The sequence below is a fragment of the Halyomorpha halys genome, unplaced genomic scaffold (assembly GCF_000696795.3).
Source record: "Halyomorpha halys isolate HHAL.00 unplaced genomic scaffold, Hhal_1.1 Scaffold892.1, whole genome shotgun sequence".
Lineage (NCBI taxonomy): Eukaryota > Metazoa > Arthropoda > Insecta > Hemiptera > Pentatomidae > Halyomorpha > Halyomorpha halys.
The window spans coordinates 152,558-170,108 of record NW_027105126.1 but is presented as its reverse complement, the minus strand read 5'-3'; the positions used below and the strand labels follow the sequence as shown (position 1 = coordinate 170,108).

The window sequence follows — 17,551 nt, the reverse complement described above, 5'->3', positions numbered from 1 at the left end:
ATTCTATATTTTTACAAATTAATTTATTTTTTCCATTTATAATTTTGGTATGAATGTACTCATTTATCACTATTAATTATATTGCTCAAGGTTGACAGATTGCAATCCTTATGATAAATAAATAATTTTAAAAAATTCTTTCATTACTAAAAGTAGAAAAGAGGCTTGAAAAAGATCAAAGGTAAAAAGCCTAAAACCTTACTCAAATGATGAAAACATATACATGTATGTGAAGAATAAAATTATTACAAATACAAATAAACAAGAATAATAAAGTTGTTCATAATAATAATCAAGTTTTCAAGTTACCTTTAGTGGGGAAGGTGGCGATCGCTTTAGTGAAGAACCAAAAGGTGGTTCAGATTTCCCATTGCCCAACTCTGGAACAAAAGAAATAGAAAGAAGACATTAATATAAGTAATATAATTCAAAAGGGGCAAATAAAATATATTTTTATCAAAAAGAAAGCGTAAATGGAATGAACTAATTTTAAAAGGAACAACTGAAAATCAAAGTTCACAATAAGGAAGCTAATATGTATATGTAGATGATCAACTTTACTGCTTTGGTCATAAAAGCAATTAGAGTTGAAAAATTTCTAATCTATACCTGCACAAATATTTCAAGTGATATAAAAAAAACACAAAGTGAATAATAAATAAGGAATCACAGGATGCGACCAAATCTATAATTTTTTTTCATTCAAAACTAAAATATTTGCACTTGTACATTTGTGAGGTTGGCCATTGAAACATTTATTTCAAAACATAAATGGATGTAATAAATAAATGAATAAATAGTTTAACTACATTATGCATTGAACAATATCGAAGAACTTAAAAAAGAAAAGCCAATTCAAAAGATACCCAAAAATATATAGGTTATCAACAGTGGCTAAGTCTATAATCAAACCTAATTCATCAACATACTAATCTATTATTCAAATTCTTAAATTTGTTATTAATATACATACAATTATATAATAATACCTAGTATAAAATAAAATTCATGATTCTAGCATGAAAACATTAAAGCTCTGACTTAATGAACAATTTAAGACATGAGTGGATGAAGTTTGTTCCTATTTCAGACTGGATAATCCAATTTTTAACATATGAAAAATATGATAATTCAAGGTTTAGAAAAATTAAACAAGGTGCTATGTAGAGAGGAGAATTTAAAACATTTTTCAAAGTAAAAATCTATATTTTTTTCTAAAACCCCACATAACGTCTTCATCCTCTCAAATCTTCAACTGAGACTTAGAGATTATCATTAAATTTGAAATAAAACACAATGTAAATATAAAAAAAAAGTAAGCAAAAGAATAGTCCAGAGAATTGTTTGAATGAAGGTAATTATCTGAAAACAAATTTTAAAAAAATAATAAAATCCACAATTAATTAATTTCATAAATGATTTTCAGAAACAAAAAAGTAATTAGAAATAATGATGCACATTAAAATGAGCTATCTGTTAAAATTATCAGTTACAAACAAATCTAGAAATAAAATAAATAATTTAGGTCAAGAAGGTTGGTAATCAAGGACAACATCAAAAATAGGAGAAAGTGCCATAGGCGTTGATGACCAGAGGGTTTTACGCCTTTAAGCAACAATCAACAACAACAAAAATAGGAGAAACATAAACTAAATGCTGATGTTTCATCTACATTACAGGTCTTCTTCAAGTCAACTAATATACATGGTGAAAAAATGACAAAAGTAATAAGAAAATAGATACAAAATAAGACTAATAAAAATGCTTAAATTAGTAAAAATTGAAGTAAATAGTAATAAATGAGTAAAGCTATAATAGTATAAATAATGACATTATGTTATGTCATGAGATAGGGTTATTAACTAAGTAAAAAGATGGAAGCAATAAGAAAAATTATAAGTAAAAAATATCAATAAAGATAAAAGTAATAATGGAGAAAGAGGTAATAATAAAGTAAATGAAAAAAATAAAATAAAATAGGAATTATATAAAATAAAATAGATGCTTTAACATTAGTGTAAAATAATAATATAAGGTTATTGAATAAGTATACAAAGAAGATAAAGCTAGAGTAAAATAATAGATAAAAATGAAAAAAAAAAAATTGTTGCATAACATAGTAACTGCAAAAATAAAAACTTTAGCAATGTTAAAATGTTAGTCATTATAATGTTTTATCATAAACCTGGAATCACTTACCATAATCTAACAACCTTATTCCTTTAAAACTACAAATTTCCTAAAAATTCTTAAGAAATAGTTTCTATTATTTTCAATGTTATCCTAGACTACCTCCTTCTTGATCCCCTATATGATAAAACTATTAATATATAATTAAAAAATAATAGCCATTACAAAATAAAATGAAAACTGAATAAAGCTCAATTAAATTTATATAAAATAAAACATACTCAAATAAAGATAGGTCAAGTGATCAACAGAAAAAAAAAAATAATGCCAGAAAATATTTTACAACACAATCTAGTCTGTGTATAATAGGTAGAGGGGCATTCAGAATGAAACAAACCATAGTTTTGTTTTATTTATTGTAAAGTAGGTTTCCCTCAGTACTATGTAGGTACGAAAATTATATAGAACTATTCATGATTAAGCAGATATATGAAAGCAGTCAGTATGGCACAATAGCTGATACATTCCTATTCTAAAAAAAAAAATTTTTAAGAATAATTTTTTCGGATTCAAGGAGCTCTAAAATATGTTTTAATTAAGTGAGATCTCAAAATCTTTTCATTCAATACTTAACTTCCTTTAATGCTTTATGTATTTTGAGGAAAATTTAACCTTTTTCCTTTCTTTTTTTATTAGTAACTTGTATTAATGTAGTTAAATGATTTTATAATTGAGTTTGATTGGTTTTATACATCCCTATATATATTTTTTTTTTTTACAAATTATTTAACTGTTATTTTTTTTAAATAGCTCTCATATTTCTATTAATTTATGTATATATAGAGGCCTTATATATTTTATTCATGACCATATCCCAGGAAAAAGAACAAGAATCAAATGTGTCAGGGGTCAAAATGTTGGTTAACAATAATTAATAAACAACAATGGTGGGTTAAACTATGTCCACCCTCCACCCATAATCTCAAGTAAATATTCGCAGTTGATTACAAGACAATTTAAAACAAGTGATTTAATATAATCAGAGAAAATTACTTGAAGGAAGATTTGGACTTCATTATTACGTCAATAATCATAAAAAACAGTTTCATTTATAGAATAAACAAGTTATGTTTTTAAAACAGAAGTATAAAACTTACCTTAAGTACATTTAAAAATACAATTTATTTAAACTTCCTGTCAATGTAAGAAACAAATACATAAATATACAATATTTCAAAAAATAAAGAAATTAAGCTTAGGGTATAAAATTAAAAAAAAAAAAAATTCTTCTTAATAAAAAAAATATTGTATTTATACAGGACAAAAAATCATAAGTTAATAAACAATTAAACCAGTTTTCTACATTCTCAATGGTGCCATGGAAGAGATTTTGTCTTAATGAGTTTTTATAAAGGTTCCTGAAAACAGTAAATATGTTATTATCATGGGATCATTTCTCCTAAAATTACTTAAAGGATAAACAACTGATGAAAAAGTTTGCGTGTATATGATAATGATAATTAACTTTCATATAGAAGGTTATGTGTTGGTGAAATGATGAACTTTGACCAAATATACCCTCATTAAATAAAATATTAAGTAATTAACAGTTTACAAAGAAAAACTAATAAAGAATATAGATTTACATTAATAATATACAGGGATCAATATTAATTAAAAGGTCAGATGAAAGACAAATGAATGACTTGTGATGGGGAAAAAACTAAAGAAAGGAAGGGTTCACAAAATAATTTATATAAAATATTAAATCTCCCAAAATTAGTGATATTATTGTAAAAAGTTATTTATATTTAATTCTTTGGGATAATTGGGTTAATAGTGTTGCTAATGAAATGGGAATTTCTCACTTTCCATGGTATAATTTAAAAAAATAATAGCAGCAACTTAGTACAATCAGCTCTTCTCAATCTTAGTTTTTTATGGTACAAAGAAAGAGGTGAGACACAAGAACAGCAGAATACAATAACAGAGCTTGAATTTAATTAAATAGTATTTGATAATACTTCCTTTTAATAATCATAAAAAAATATATGAAAAATCTATTTTAAAAACTTTTGATTTTTAATGAACTGTAGAGCTAGACTATGAAGATAAATGGACCAGGTTTTTCTTAAAATAAATTTTGTTAAATGTAGAACTATTTTTGAGCTGCTACTTTTCCACTCCAATGTTCGTATGTTTATTAAAATTTATTTAGTGATTTGATGAAAAGAAAGATAGGCATATATATTTAAAAAATTGTAACATAGTACATCCATACCAGTTATGCCAAGGGTAGATGGACCACAGAGTTGTTAAAAATGAAATACTAGGTGAGGAAAAAAGTATATAAGGCTAGCAACATGAAACGTGAGAGGCTTAAGTGGGAAGGAGCTTAAGCTTTGTGAAGAAACCAGAAATACTAGAGTTGACATTCTAAAGATCATGGATACCAAAAAGAAAGGAAGAGAAGTAGCAATTGATGACTATGTGTTGGTGTACTGAGGCTTAACATGAGTGAGAGAGCAAAATGGGGTGCTGCATTTATATTCCACAACGATATGATGGAAAAAGCTTAAAAATGACATTTTATAAGTGAAAGAATCATGTCATTGAGTGTAATGGAAGGAAAGACCCTACACACATCACACTAATTTTTGCATATGGACCAAACAATAATGCAGAGTAGAGAGAAAGATGAATTCTTCAACCAAAGAGATAGATGATAAAGATGGGACCCCCATTATTTAAGGGAATTCAAATGGAAAGGTTGGAAGGTATTGATAAGTCAGCATGGTTAGGTTCATTAGGAGCATTTGGAGAAAAAAATATAAACAACAATGGAGAAATAATTTTGAATATATGCATAGGTAATGATGACTTGGGAAAGATACTAAAAGAAATATGTATTGGGGCAACTAGAAAATTAGAAGGCAGTTTTTTCTTTGCGTTTTTCACAGAAAACCAAAATGAGACATTTCAGAAACACACAGTATCATAGGTTGGGAAAAAATGATATATAATAAACATATTTTGTAGGAAATTTTGCCTTCTTTATTATTTTATTAAGTGCTTATCATGGAAAAATGCTTAGTTAGAGACCAAGTCGAGGACTTTTTACTTTTGGAAAAATTAGTAAGTGTTTAAAACCCCATATCTTGGGAACAATTTAATGTATTGAGCTGATTCAGGCCTCAGATTGTGATAAATTTAATGTAGTATAAATAAGCTAACTCTTAACTCTGTCAGACATGTGTCTGTTTAGAAAATAATGATCAGAATCTGAAAAATGTTGGTGTTTTTTGGCTGCTACACAACTAGCATAGGTCTTTTGAAATAGTAAAGCTGGTAAACTACTGATTTAGATCAGATGTTCTTATTGTATGAATTATAGCCCAATTATGCAGGTTTAACCTGGCAGCAGTGTCCTACTTTTTTGTCCTCTAAGAGGTCTCCCATGAGAATTTATCACCTAGCAGATGATTTGTACAATTTTTTTATATGATTGAATGTGATGATGAAAAAAATCCCAAGATTACCTTCAATACAATTTTAATTTGAAATTGTAAATTTTAGCTCTTCCATCAGGGGCTGAAGTATCCAAATTTCGTAAAAGATCTAAGATCTTCTAGCCTTGGTTCATGATTTAAAATAAAAATGCACGGGTCCAGGTGAACTAAATGCTCAAATGAGACAAAAAAGATGTCACATTAGGAGTATACTGGTGTGAAATGCTCTTACTGTTGTGAGGCCAGAGAAAAACCTACATTTGAGCAAATATGGTCTTATATTAAGCTGACAGGCATAGCATCATGTATGTAATAATGGAAATAGAAAGTCAGTATGGACAGATGCTCAGGCAAATCCAGACCCTACCTTGTCAAGGAAAGAAGTGAAGTGATTCGACGGTCTTTCAGCTCCCTTTACCTGCCTAATCTGATCCGAATATCAACTTTTAAATACTGAGAACTGTTATTTAAATAACTCCATGCTGAGTCATTACAATATTGTCTCATTTCAATAAATCTTCAAGAAAAAAGTTATAGAGAAGAGAAATTTCAATTGGACATAACTTGAAAAGTGGTATATACGGTAAACTATATATATTTATTTAAGAGGTAATAACAATTCTTTAAAAAAACCCATCAAAATTGGATCAGTATTAGAATTTTTACTCATATTTTTACTTTTCTTATCACCTAGGTAAGGAGAGTATTGTAATCAGACCAAATTTTTTATTTGCAGTATTTAATGTATCTGTCCAGCTTAGATATCCCTTTTAATTGTAGGGTAAAGAAAAAAAATGTTAAAATCAAATCAGTATTAATGAATGGCTTTTTGAAGTTTGTACCCATGTTTTTTAAATGTTTTACTCAGTTTATTATAGAAAATCATTAAAATTTATTTTTTGATTAATTAATTCAAAATCTATTATCTCCAGGAACATTTCAGATGCTCGTTAAATAATTAATGAAAGGATAATAAAATTGTGAGATAAGAAAAAAAAGAATGAAATATCTGATGGACCAATATTAGTGTAGATACAGCAAGGAATTATTGTATTGATCTTAGCAGCCAAATTTAAGGAAAGTTATGAGAATGTGCTCACCAGATAATTTTTTAATGAATAGTTGCTATAACAGTTCAACTATATAAAAAAAACAACAGATATTCATGTACTGTGTGTTAGAAGGATGCTGTGGCTGATAAGAAACCTCTTTGTATAAACTCAATTGTATTTATAAAAATGAATAAAAAAAGTTCTCTAATATCAGAGCTTACATTTTCAAAATGAAATATTACACTTTACCTTCAGCTGTCTTCAGTGAGATTATCTTCAGTCTTGAATATTTACATTTAGGACTAGGATTAACAACAAGCGAGGTTCTACTCCGACATACTTGCATCTCTCGAGCAAATACATTAGGCAAGGAAGTGGCTTTGACAGCATTCAGTCGCTCAGAAAGAAGTCCAGGAAGTGTAAGAGGAGTAGGTGATGATGGTGTAGACAAAGCTGTACATCCTGCAAATGGCAAAAAAAATAAATCAATAAAGAAAAAGTGAAGCAATTGAAATATTTCAATATAAGTTAAATTGAAAAATTATGTTAAATATTTTCATGACAACAGATTTTAATGGCCCCATTACTTTAAAAAATATATATACACACAAACACACACACATAATTGTTCCAACCACAGGAAACATAAGTAAATAATTTTCTTTCTTAACGCATTGTTATAAGTTTATAGCATTGAACACTTTGGACTTTGGAGTGCTACTATTAAGATCAGAGAACACTATGCATGTATCATTACGCTTTGTGTATTGAATATGCTTTACGTATCATTAAAAAACCCAGAAAATCCATTCAATGTACAGATTACTATTATTCAAGATTGATGTGTATTTCATATTAAAGCATGTTATTTTATTTCTTTCAATACATAAAGTTTCAGATCAGCTTCCATCATTATTTCTGTTAATAATTATCTCTCTCACTCTTCCTCACTATTTCTTCTATAAAAATACATTGATATCAATTTAATTAAATTATCACATAAACATATTGGTATTGAAATCTGGAAAATTTTGGATCGTTTGATAAAAGATAATTCTAAAATGGATTAATCTTCTTTAAGTTAAATTATTATGTATATATTTTCTTCATTAGTGTCTATTTAACTACATTACATATTAATATTTATTTACACAATCAATTTCTTTTAATAAATTCATTTAAATGGTAAGGTAATCTTTTGTAGATTTCCCTGTGATATTATCTAGGTTGAGTATTACACCAATTTATCAAATTACTTACACAATCAATTTGCTCTTATTTTTCGACAATTGCTATTTAGACAATATATTGTTCTTTATTTATCTATATCAGTTTTAACTTCGATAATTTTATATTAATTGAAATTGAGAGACATGATTTTTGCAAAGCTATCATAAAGAATATATACTGGTTTTTGCACTGTTTTGGTCACTTTCATAGCTTTAGGTAACAGCATCCACTCACTCAAAAGATAAATAGTAAAGAACTTTTGTTTGAATAAAATAACATGATGTTGAAAAAAAAAAGAATATTTGTTCCTTTCTTATACACTCTTTAGCAAAATGAACACCATTACTTAGCACTCCTTCTATTCCATATTCTCTACTATGAAACTAAATAACAGTGCAAATAAATAAGGAACTAATTAGAAACTATACATGGCATGCATAACAAAATATAGGAGAATGTAATACAATAAGAATTACATAAAGGTAAGGAAAGGACTATTACTTAAACCTTTCAGTTTCAGATATCAATAAATTAATTTCATAAAATGAACAACATATCAAACAAAGATAAGGGGCCATTAACACCTGATTAGTAATTAACTAACAAAAAGCTGGTACAACAAAATAGGATATGGGTAAAATATTAAGATTACAAAATAGTTCATAACCATTTCTAAACTTTAGAAATGAGTTTAACCTCCAAATAATATAAAATTAATAAAAGCTCAATAATATGATAAGGTTTACCATTGAATTCACAAATCTAATGGATGCCAATACAGGAAATAAAATTGTCCTTTGCCTGAAAGTCATGTCAACTACAGTCCACTCCCTGGAATCGAACAGAGAACAAGAACTGATATACTTCAAGTTAGACCTCAACCATAGCTTTGGTTAATCTTAACAATAACTGAAGTCACCTCTTCCTGCGGCATTCCTGTCTGTAATCATTCAGAGCTGCACTCTATCAGAGCCGCAAACAATAAATGTTAATCAGCCATTACTGCAATTAGTACTTACCGTAACCAGTTCAAATAAGCATCAACTCTCATCAGGTAAAGGAGTAATTAGTCTTCAGTAAGAAAATAACAATGCTAATGTAGATAGCGTTAGTGAACAAAAATTAGGCATGAAATGCTTTCACTTATAACCTATTTCAACATTTTGAATACAACATAGAAATTAAAAATGAATCATTATATAAGTGAAAACATTGGAAATCTAGTATCCACCACCAAGTAACTTATCTTCGACTAAGTGACATTAAACAACCACAGTTCTAGCATAGTTGCCAAAAATACTATAAAGCATAGATACCTTTAGACCAACTAAAAATGATTAACGCAAGTTAATATATGAATTTTAGCTGTGATTGTTAATGGTTTTTAAAATCGATTAAACAAACTGTACAATATGCAACTTACTAAAAAAGAAATATTAGGTTTTAAATTAAAAATATTGGGTTTTTAAATAAGATTCAATTCCATTCATTTGACAAACTAAAACAACCCCAAGTAACACTGGGAGTTTGATAGAAATGTTTATAAGAAAGATATTGTTAAATTATCATAAGAATAAATTGTTTACAATCGAATTCACAGAGTTATTTTTAAGATTTTCAAAATACATCATTCAATAGTAAAAAATGAGAGGGATTTTAATTTAATAAATAAGCAAAGAAATAAAAGTATTTAAACTGCATAAATTTCAGACGGATGTCTGAAATTTTGGTCAACACTGATGAAGAAAGAGATCATTTTTAGCAAAACAAATAAATTTCAGGAATATTGCGCATTGCTAAGAAATTAGAAAAAAAAATTGACAATAAAAATAAATTTTTACCTTTTATTATCAAAATAAACTGTCTGATTTTTTAAAAGCAATTATTTAAAACAATTAAGATACTATTAAAATAAAAAAGGCATCATGAGTATCCCAACATCTGCCATGGAGGTTATAATAAACCTAACACCATAGCCTGTTAATATACAAGTCTTAAATTTGATTAACAAACTACAGACAGGCCAATGAGACTTAGATCAAAGAAATGAAGACAAAAACTCTCTACGTAATCTGATCTTCAGATCCTTCTCTATGGCATAAGGAAAAAAGGTATTATATTAGGATAAACTATTATATGGTATTTCTATTCCTCTAGAAAAATTTACTTATCTTTCAGGCAAAGGTTAAGCGATAAGCTACTATCTTTGATAACTCACAGCTGAAGGACTGTAAAGTAGACTCTATACTGATGGAGCTTAGGGCACAGAATGATGAAAAACTTGAGTTAACTATCTATAGTTTTATAAGATTGTTAAGTCACTTTAAACAAACTTTCACTTTACAATAAGGTTTATAATGGATATCTGGACATTTAGGAGTACCAGGAAAAAAAAACCAATAGCCCGGTGATAAATGACTTTGAGAGTGTTTCTTCTGCAGCTGAGCATATATGTGATATTATCCCAAGCTATGCTAAATGAAAAAAAAAGAATTTAAGTAATTGATGTACATTAAGAGACAGCTTCCCTTTGACTGTTTATGGACGAAATTTTCATAAAACCAATTTATAGCATCCAGCATGATGTTGCCATTCGAAAGGAGTTGAAAAGAATACATACTGGTCACAGTATATCCATTAATCAATCTTAAACTAGGGAATCCTAGATTCTATAACTTAAAAGATGTTACTGCTTAATACATTATTGTATTTGCTGGTGTGACACTTATAACAAGTATTTTGGTAAAGGTAGCAATACATATTCTAAGTTTTGTAATCAATAAATAAATTAATTGGATAAAACTAGTTTGTCCATAGATTTAATATGATTCATGTTATGCCTAAGCAATTAAAGCGCAATTTATACAATAGGGAAAAACTAAAATATCTAAGATTTTTCCAGTGAAGATGTAAAATAATACCAATCTTCGCAAAAAAAGATCACTTAAAAAAAAAAAATAATAAGCTATCAAGAAATATTCTGAGCTTAGGCACCAAATAAAACAACTGTTTCAATAATAAAAATACAAACTGCATCATCCATATGAAATAATACTTATACCAAACAAAAGAGTATACAAAATTTGCTAAGTGAATGAAAATAATTAAAATAGATCAATTTATTTAACAATAATTGTTTTTTAAAGATAAATGAAAACAAGTACCTTGACTCGAATTTTCATCCTTAAACAGATCAGAATCCTTCAGATGATCGAATGGAGAAATGGTACAGTTGACATTGTTAGATTTTTGATGTGAATGAGCAGTGGTCAAAGATTCTGACTGTAACTGTGAGGCAAGAGCTGTCTCAAATGAAGGAAAATTTCCAGACTGGTCACTAGGCATTGTTTGGGTAGGTGAAGTGACTGTCAGCTGAGTTGAACCTATTTGAGATGGAACTTGTTCTTTTGGTGCAACGATAAAATATGTTTCTAGACCTAAAGAAAAAAACCAAAAAATTAAGAACGAGAAAAAAAAAACAAAAATAAAAACTTTATATACTAAAATAACAGATTTTTTTTTACATGAAAACATAATATTTTATAAATAATATTAAATGTGTTTTAAACTATGGAAATGATTAAATTCTAACAACAGATTGGTGATTAAAAGTCCAATATCCATACTACTATTACAGTGTTTGGTTAATATTGTGACCTTTAATAATTATAGGTGAATTATTTTATGGTGTGAGATTATAAAATACTGGTATAATGGCAGTGTCAGTTTCAAAAGTTAAAAAACTTGTGTTATCACAAGAAATTAAAGTAGAAGGAAACGGAATGAAAGATAGAGGAAGAGGAATAGTAGCTCTGGTTAATATAACTACGTTTGAAAATGGAGATTCTAAGAACTCGATCACTTTCACCACCATAATGTTATTTTATTTATTGTATGAATCCTAATTGCAGGAACCACCAAACGTATTAGGTGTGAGGTTTTTCAGGAATTCAGAAAAAACAATAACAATACTGTTTCCACATTATCATACGTATATTCCACATTCAGACAACTACTTTTGATATAGTCCAACGTTACAAGTTACTTAAGGAAACACTTCAGCATGAATTCAGTGGACACCATTTTTCTGAGGCTCAAGCTTAATTTGGCTCCAAGAAAGAGGTATTTATTCATTCTTCTCTTTGAGAAACATTTTTTTCTAATTACTAAACATCAAAATGATTTTATGATAACCTTTTGAATACCAAAAATATATCTTAATTTTAAAATATGAAGAAGATAGTCAGGGTTGTGATAGAAAAAGAACAAAATAGTTTTCAACTTGTCCGACGTTTCTCTCCACTTGGTACAGCTTCATCAGGGATATTCAAGACGATAGGTTAAACAGCCTGTTCAACCTGCTTAACCTATCGTCTTGAACAGCCCTGACGAAGCGACACAAAACGTCAGACAATAAATAGTTGAAAACTATTTTGTTCTTTTTTGACCACAACCCTAAATATATATTATGTAAATATAAAATTATTAAGATATAATATAAACACTATATATATATATATAATCAGATATATATATATAATGAAGTAGTGTATAGGATAAATACTATTATCAAAAAACCATTTTAATAACAGCTGATAACAAGGTAAAAATAAATGACAGTATTCTTATTTTAACTTTATTAAGTATTTTAACTTTTATATATATCTTAATTTTAGTTTCAGATTACATAAGTTCAAATCATTGGAACTCTATTGAAACATAATGTACTTAGCTTGCACCAAGTATTGTTCCCTAAAAATAAATAATTCCATGGCATAAATACTTTTGTTGAAAAATAAAATGTAATTGATGATTACATTAATTAAATATCTCTTCTCTTTTAAACAATCACATTTCATACTTAGTTTTATCTAAATAAAACTGTAATTTCTAGTTAACTTTAAAATATTATGAGATAATAAATAACTATAATAATTGTTAAAACTATCACCTTGAACAACATCACCAAGTTCCAATATGTAGGTTTCATCTAAAAAACTTCTAGTAGTTTGTGAAATATGAACACGACCAGGTTTGCCAGTTGATTCCATTTTATTAGCAAGAGCAACATCATTAGACCAAACATCAAATTTAAATCTTCTCCGTCCAACTATCCCACATAAAACAGTTCCTGTATGAACACCCACTCTCATATTCACATCTTCTTCTTTTTCTCGATCAAACTCAGCTATTGCCTTAATCATTCCTGTGGAAATGGTGATAATCAGCATATAAATGGCCAAAAATACATTAAAAAAGCTGATATATTAGGTACCTAAGCCCATTTCGACACAACAGTGTGCATGGCGTGGGTTAGCTGTTGGGCAACCTGACACACAGTAATAACAATCACCAAGAGTAGCAATTTTTTCACAAAAATTTTCAGTACACAGGCGATCAAAACGCTCAAACAATACATTCAAAACTGAAACCAGCTCAGAAGCTGTCTTCTTTGATGACATTCGAGTAAAACCAACTATATCAGCAAATAAGATACTAACATCCTGTAAAAAAAAAAAGTATATATACATATATTTGTTTATGTCACAATAGCAAGTTAAATTTACATGTATGCATCGGAGAAATGTAAGCATTGCTGTATGAAAACAATGGACAGACTTATATAATACAAAAGATTATGGTTACCATGTATTTTTGCAAGAGAAGGACAAAACTTTAGTTAAAGAGAAAAACAAATATAGTATAAAATAAAAAGGCAATTTGGTCATATTTCACATTTTAATAATGAAACTTTGTAATCAAATCATTCAAGGAAAATAAAAATTTAATTCTCCTCACAATTTATCAGAGGTTTTAGGTTTCAAGTACATGTAATCTAAAAGTTGAATAAAAAAATTATTTTTTTTCTCCGAGACTACTGAGCTTACTTTTTATTTAGATTTGACAGAAAAGTCAAAGATGTCCCCAGGATGATCCTTGAAACTCAACATTACCATCCAGTAGCCGATTAGAGGTTTCATACACCCATATATTGATCATTTATGAAGATAGAATAAAAATATAGCATTTTTAATAATTATACCAAAGCATTAAAAAAAAAAGTAATGAGTGCAAGCAATTTTTTTACCCATTATAAAAATTGTAAGAGATTTACTCCCGAATAAGCTCCAAAATCAAAATAATGAAGAATTAAAATAACTAACCAAACAAAGCTTTATAACAGTATTCACACGTTTTGCTCTATAAAACGGAGAGTTGGACAGTATTAGAATACTTTAAACTATACTATAGTGATGGTATCAGGGATGAAGTTCCTGAGAAGGGTCTAGGGGAAAATGCGAAAGCATTATATTCACAATGAAAGTATAAGGGAGAATATTTTTGGAGAGGTAGAATAGCAGGGACAACTAAAATGGTTGGGTCCTGAGAGTAGAATGGAATAAAAGGTAGATTAAATGATTGATGAAGGCAAGACAAGAAGAAAAGGATACCGACCAACACAGAAGTATATAGACTATGTCAACAGACTTGGAAGAGTAAGAGGCAGCTCTCTACCAGAAATAAGGGATATGATGACAATTGCAACAATTAGGGAATATTGAACAAGGCTAAAGCAGTAAGGGAAAGAGAAAGAAGAAGAGAATTTTTAAATATTATAGAAATAATAAACTAAGGAGGAGAAGGGAGAGAAGAAGAGGAGAAAGAGAGAGAGAAAAGAAGATGGAAAGGAAATCTTGACTAGTTGTGTACTAATTTGTCGAATTTTTGAAATATAAAATATTTCATTAATTTAAATACAAAGTGTTTCATGATAAATTCATCTGTCATTTGTTATCACAAGCAAAATATCTTATACACAATAGTTTTTATGATTTATCTTTGTCCTCAAGTTATGGACTGAAAATTATTTGCATTGTCTCCATAGCAGAGCCCTCGAGTTTAAACAAAAATTTTAAATGGCTCCGCTCTGGAGCCCTTGAGTGCAAAGGGTTAATAATACTGGCCAGGCAGATTTAGGATTTAAAATTTCTGTTCCAACAACCACTTCTTACTATGTGGAACTGTGCAGAGCATGTGTAATACAGGTTTTTCTCTCCCAAAAGCTGTAGTCAGAAGTAGTTGTTGGAACAGACCTAAAAGGATTCAGTGCAGAGTGGTATTGCAACAGTTTTTTCTTAAAAAATATCAAAGTGAATAATTTATCATCTCATTTCTTAATTAACAAACCTGTACAAGGTTTGAGAATATCCAGTCCAATCCCAAATCTCATTTTTACATAAACAAGCAACTTTTCTGTCTAGTAAGAAGAATGCTTTTCCATTTAATTCCTTTAAAAAAATTACATCTAATTTTCACTCAGCAATGGATAAAATGAAATTACTATCATCATCTTATCAAATCCAACAAGATTGATCACTCATTACTCTTATCTAAACTCGTCAAACTTTATTTTTCGAATAGGTCCATCTAATTCTTCATTCGTCATTATTACTAAGTCTTTAATAATTCTTCTTCTCGCCCTCTAAGTGCCCAATATTCGTCCTTCATAATTATTTTTTTTTTTCGGCCAAGACTCCCAATGGAGTCTTATACTGCCTAACCATGGTTGGGGGTCAAAGTTTTTCATTTTGTGAGACTGCCACTCAATGAAAAAGGTCAACACCCCAGGCTGGATTCGAACCGGCACCGCCAATAGACATCAAATTGGTAAGAATGTGTCCTAACCAATTAATTACTAATACAATAGTAATTCAGGATTTGGACAGCAAGGATTGGATACAAGAGGAATTCGAAGGTTAAGTGGAGCCCCGAAGCTCAACTTAGTAAGTCCAGATAGGCCATACTATAGTCATATAAATGAATCTTTTTTAATTAGTTGGAAGTTTAGGTCATTGGTTAAGTAAGTGTTGTAATAGTCGTAACTGACGAGCAGGTTCCAGTCTTTTAAGTCTTGTATGAAGATTACAAGTCTGTTATTTGTCCAGATGTAGTCTTGAGTAATGGATCTGTTCAATAGGAATAACTGGGGTGTTATTAATGGATACTGTGAGGCTCAAGGTCGTGGATTTCAGACAAATAATAATGTGATTTGGTGGAATTTATTTTAATCCTTCAGTTTTGGCACCAATCTTTAGGTGTGGTGATATGGGTTTGAAGTTTGGGATACAATGGAAGAGTGAATTCAGTGACAGCTGACATGTGTCATCCACATACATGATGAGGATAGTGTTATAATGGTTTGGGATGCCAGCTGTAAAAATTATATAAGGATAGGATCAAGGATACTACCCTGAAGTACACCAGCAGACTGAGGAAAGAAGAATGAATAAGCGCTGTTGTGATTTACTAAAAATAATCTGTTAGAGAGACAAGAACGGATAATGAGGAATTATGTAGGGGGTAAGAATTTACAGATTTATCTTGTATGGCAGTTCTGGGTGCCAGACTTGATCAAAAGCCTGTTCTACATCAAGAAAGACTCCCGAGCAGTACGTTCTGTGCTCCAATTTAGACGAGACAAAATCAACCTCACGACGACATTGCTTAGATAGTGGAGTAGGATGTTCAGAATCCAAACTGGTGTTTCTCAAGGATTTAGCCCATGATACGTTAAAGAGAGGAAAAATAGGACGATAGGAAGATAGGTATTCTGGCGGCTTGTGAGGTTTAGGAATCATTTTGAATTTTAAAAGGATAAGGATAGTTAGTCCTTGGTGTTAAATGTCAGTTTGAAGGTTGTGCGTTCCAATATTTTAGGATTGCAGATTGCATGGAGTAGCCTGGTCAAAAACCAGATTAATGAGGGAGAGAGAAAGTTGTTTTTGGTATACGGTGTCCCAGTAGTTATGGTGACAGAAGTCAAGGTGAGGAAGGATTTGGAGTTTCATTGAGATATGATAAGATATGAGGTTCAGGTATACATTTCATCAATAGAGTTCAGGTGGTCATCGCCAATGTCAGATGTTTCATTCTTAGCAGTTGTTGACTCTTGATCTTTCATAATTTGGCTGAGAAACCCCAAAAAAACTGTTTACAGAATTATAAGATATGTTGGTGCCAATTTTCTTCAAAATTGGCTGTGTTTTTATTAAAATAGCTGATGATTTAACAATTTGAAAGTATTGACTAATAGATTCCATTTGGAATTATTGGAAGTCTTCTAAGAAATGTGTTTTCCAAGATATCCAAAAATTAGTTAAAGTGTCAGCTATAGACTTGATCTAGTCAAAAAGACCAAACAAATGGGATCATAATATTACTTTATTATTTGGTTTACGTATCTGAACCAAATCACAGCTTAATCAGATTATTACAAGTGTTCTAAAATTTGATTACGAGAATTTATTGACAGCAATGAAAGTATATAAGGGCATTTAGAAATGAATATTCTAGATAATAAGGAGAGATAATGAAGAGTTCCACAGATTTTTATAGCAACCATGCCTGACTTTTCAAAGCAAATAAGTTAACTAAAAAGTTAATTGATAAAACAAACTGGAGGTCATAAATCAGTTTACTTGAAGAAGTTTATCGGGGGGTGCGGTCAGCAAAGAACAACATAAATAAACAAAACAATATTTATTTATTTTATGCCGACGTTTCGACCTGAGTTTCAGGTCTTCATTAGGGCTATAGAACAGAAGAGATAACAACAACATTTAGAGTAAC

General features: G+C 29.2%; 1 protein-coding gene across 4 annotated transcripts in view; it reads right to left on the bottom strand.

Annotated features, from left to right (window-relative positions):
- The window catches only part of Ac13E (Adenylyl cyclase 13E), a 41,194-nt gene that overhangs the window by 19,423 nt on the left and 4,220 nt on the right, over positions 1-17,551 (bottom strand). For 3 of the 4 annotated variants that reach the window (XR_010843760.1, XM_014430455.3, XM_067048648.1), the window contains exons 5-9: positions 13,197-13,425; positions 12,873-13,127; positions 11,086-11,358; positions 6,941-7,153; positions 310-380 (exon numbers count right to left, since the gene is read on the bottom strand). Coding sequence is in view for 3 of the 4 variants with exons in the window: in XM_014430455.3 (XP_014285941.1) it covers positions 310-380; positions 6,941-7,153; positions 11,086-11,358; positions 12,873-13,127; positions 13,197-13,425 (1,041 nt within the window). In the remaining variant the exon portion in view is untranslated. The remainder of the gene's footprint in view (positions 1-309; positions 381-6,940; positions 7,154-11,085; positions 11,359-12,872; positions 13,128-13,196; positions 13,426-17,551) is intronic. The other variant, XM_014430456.3, reaches the window with a different exon arrangement.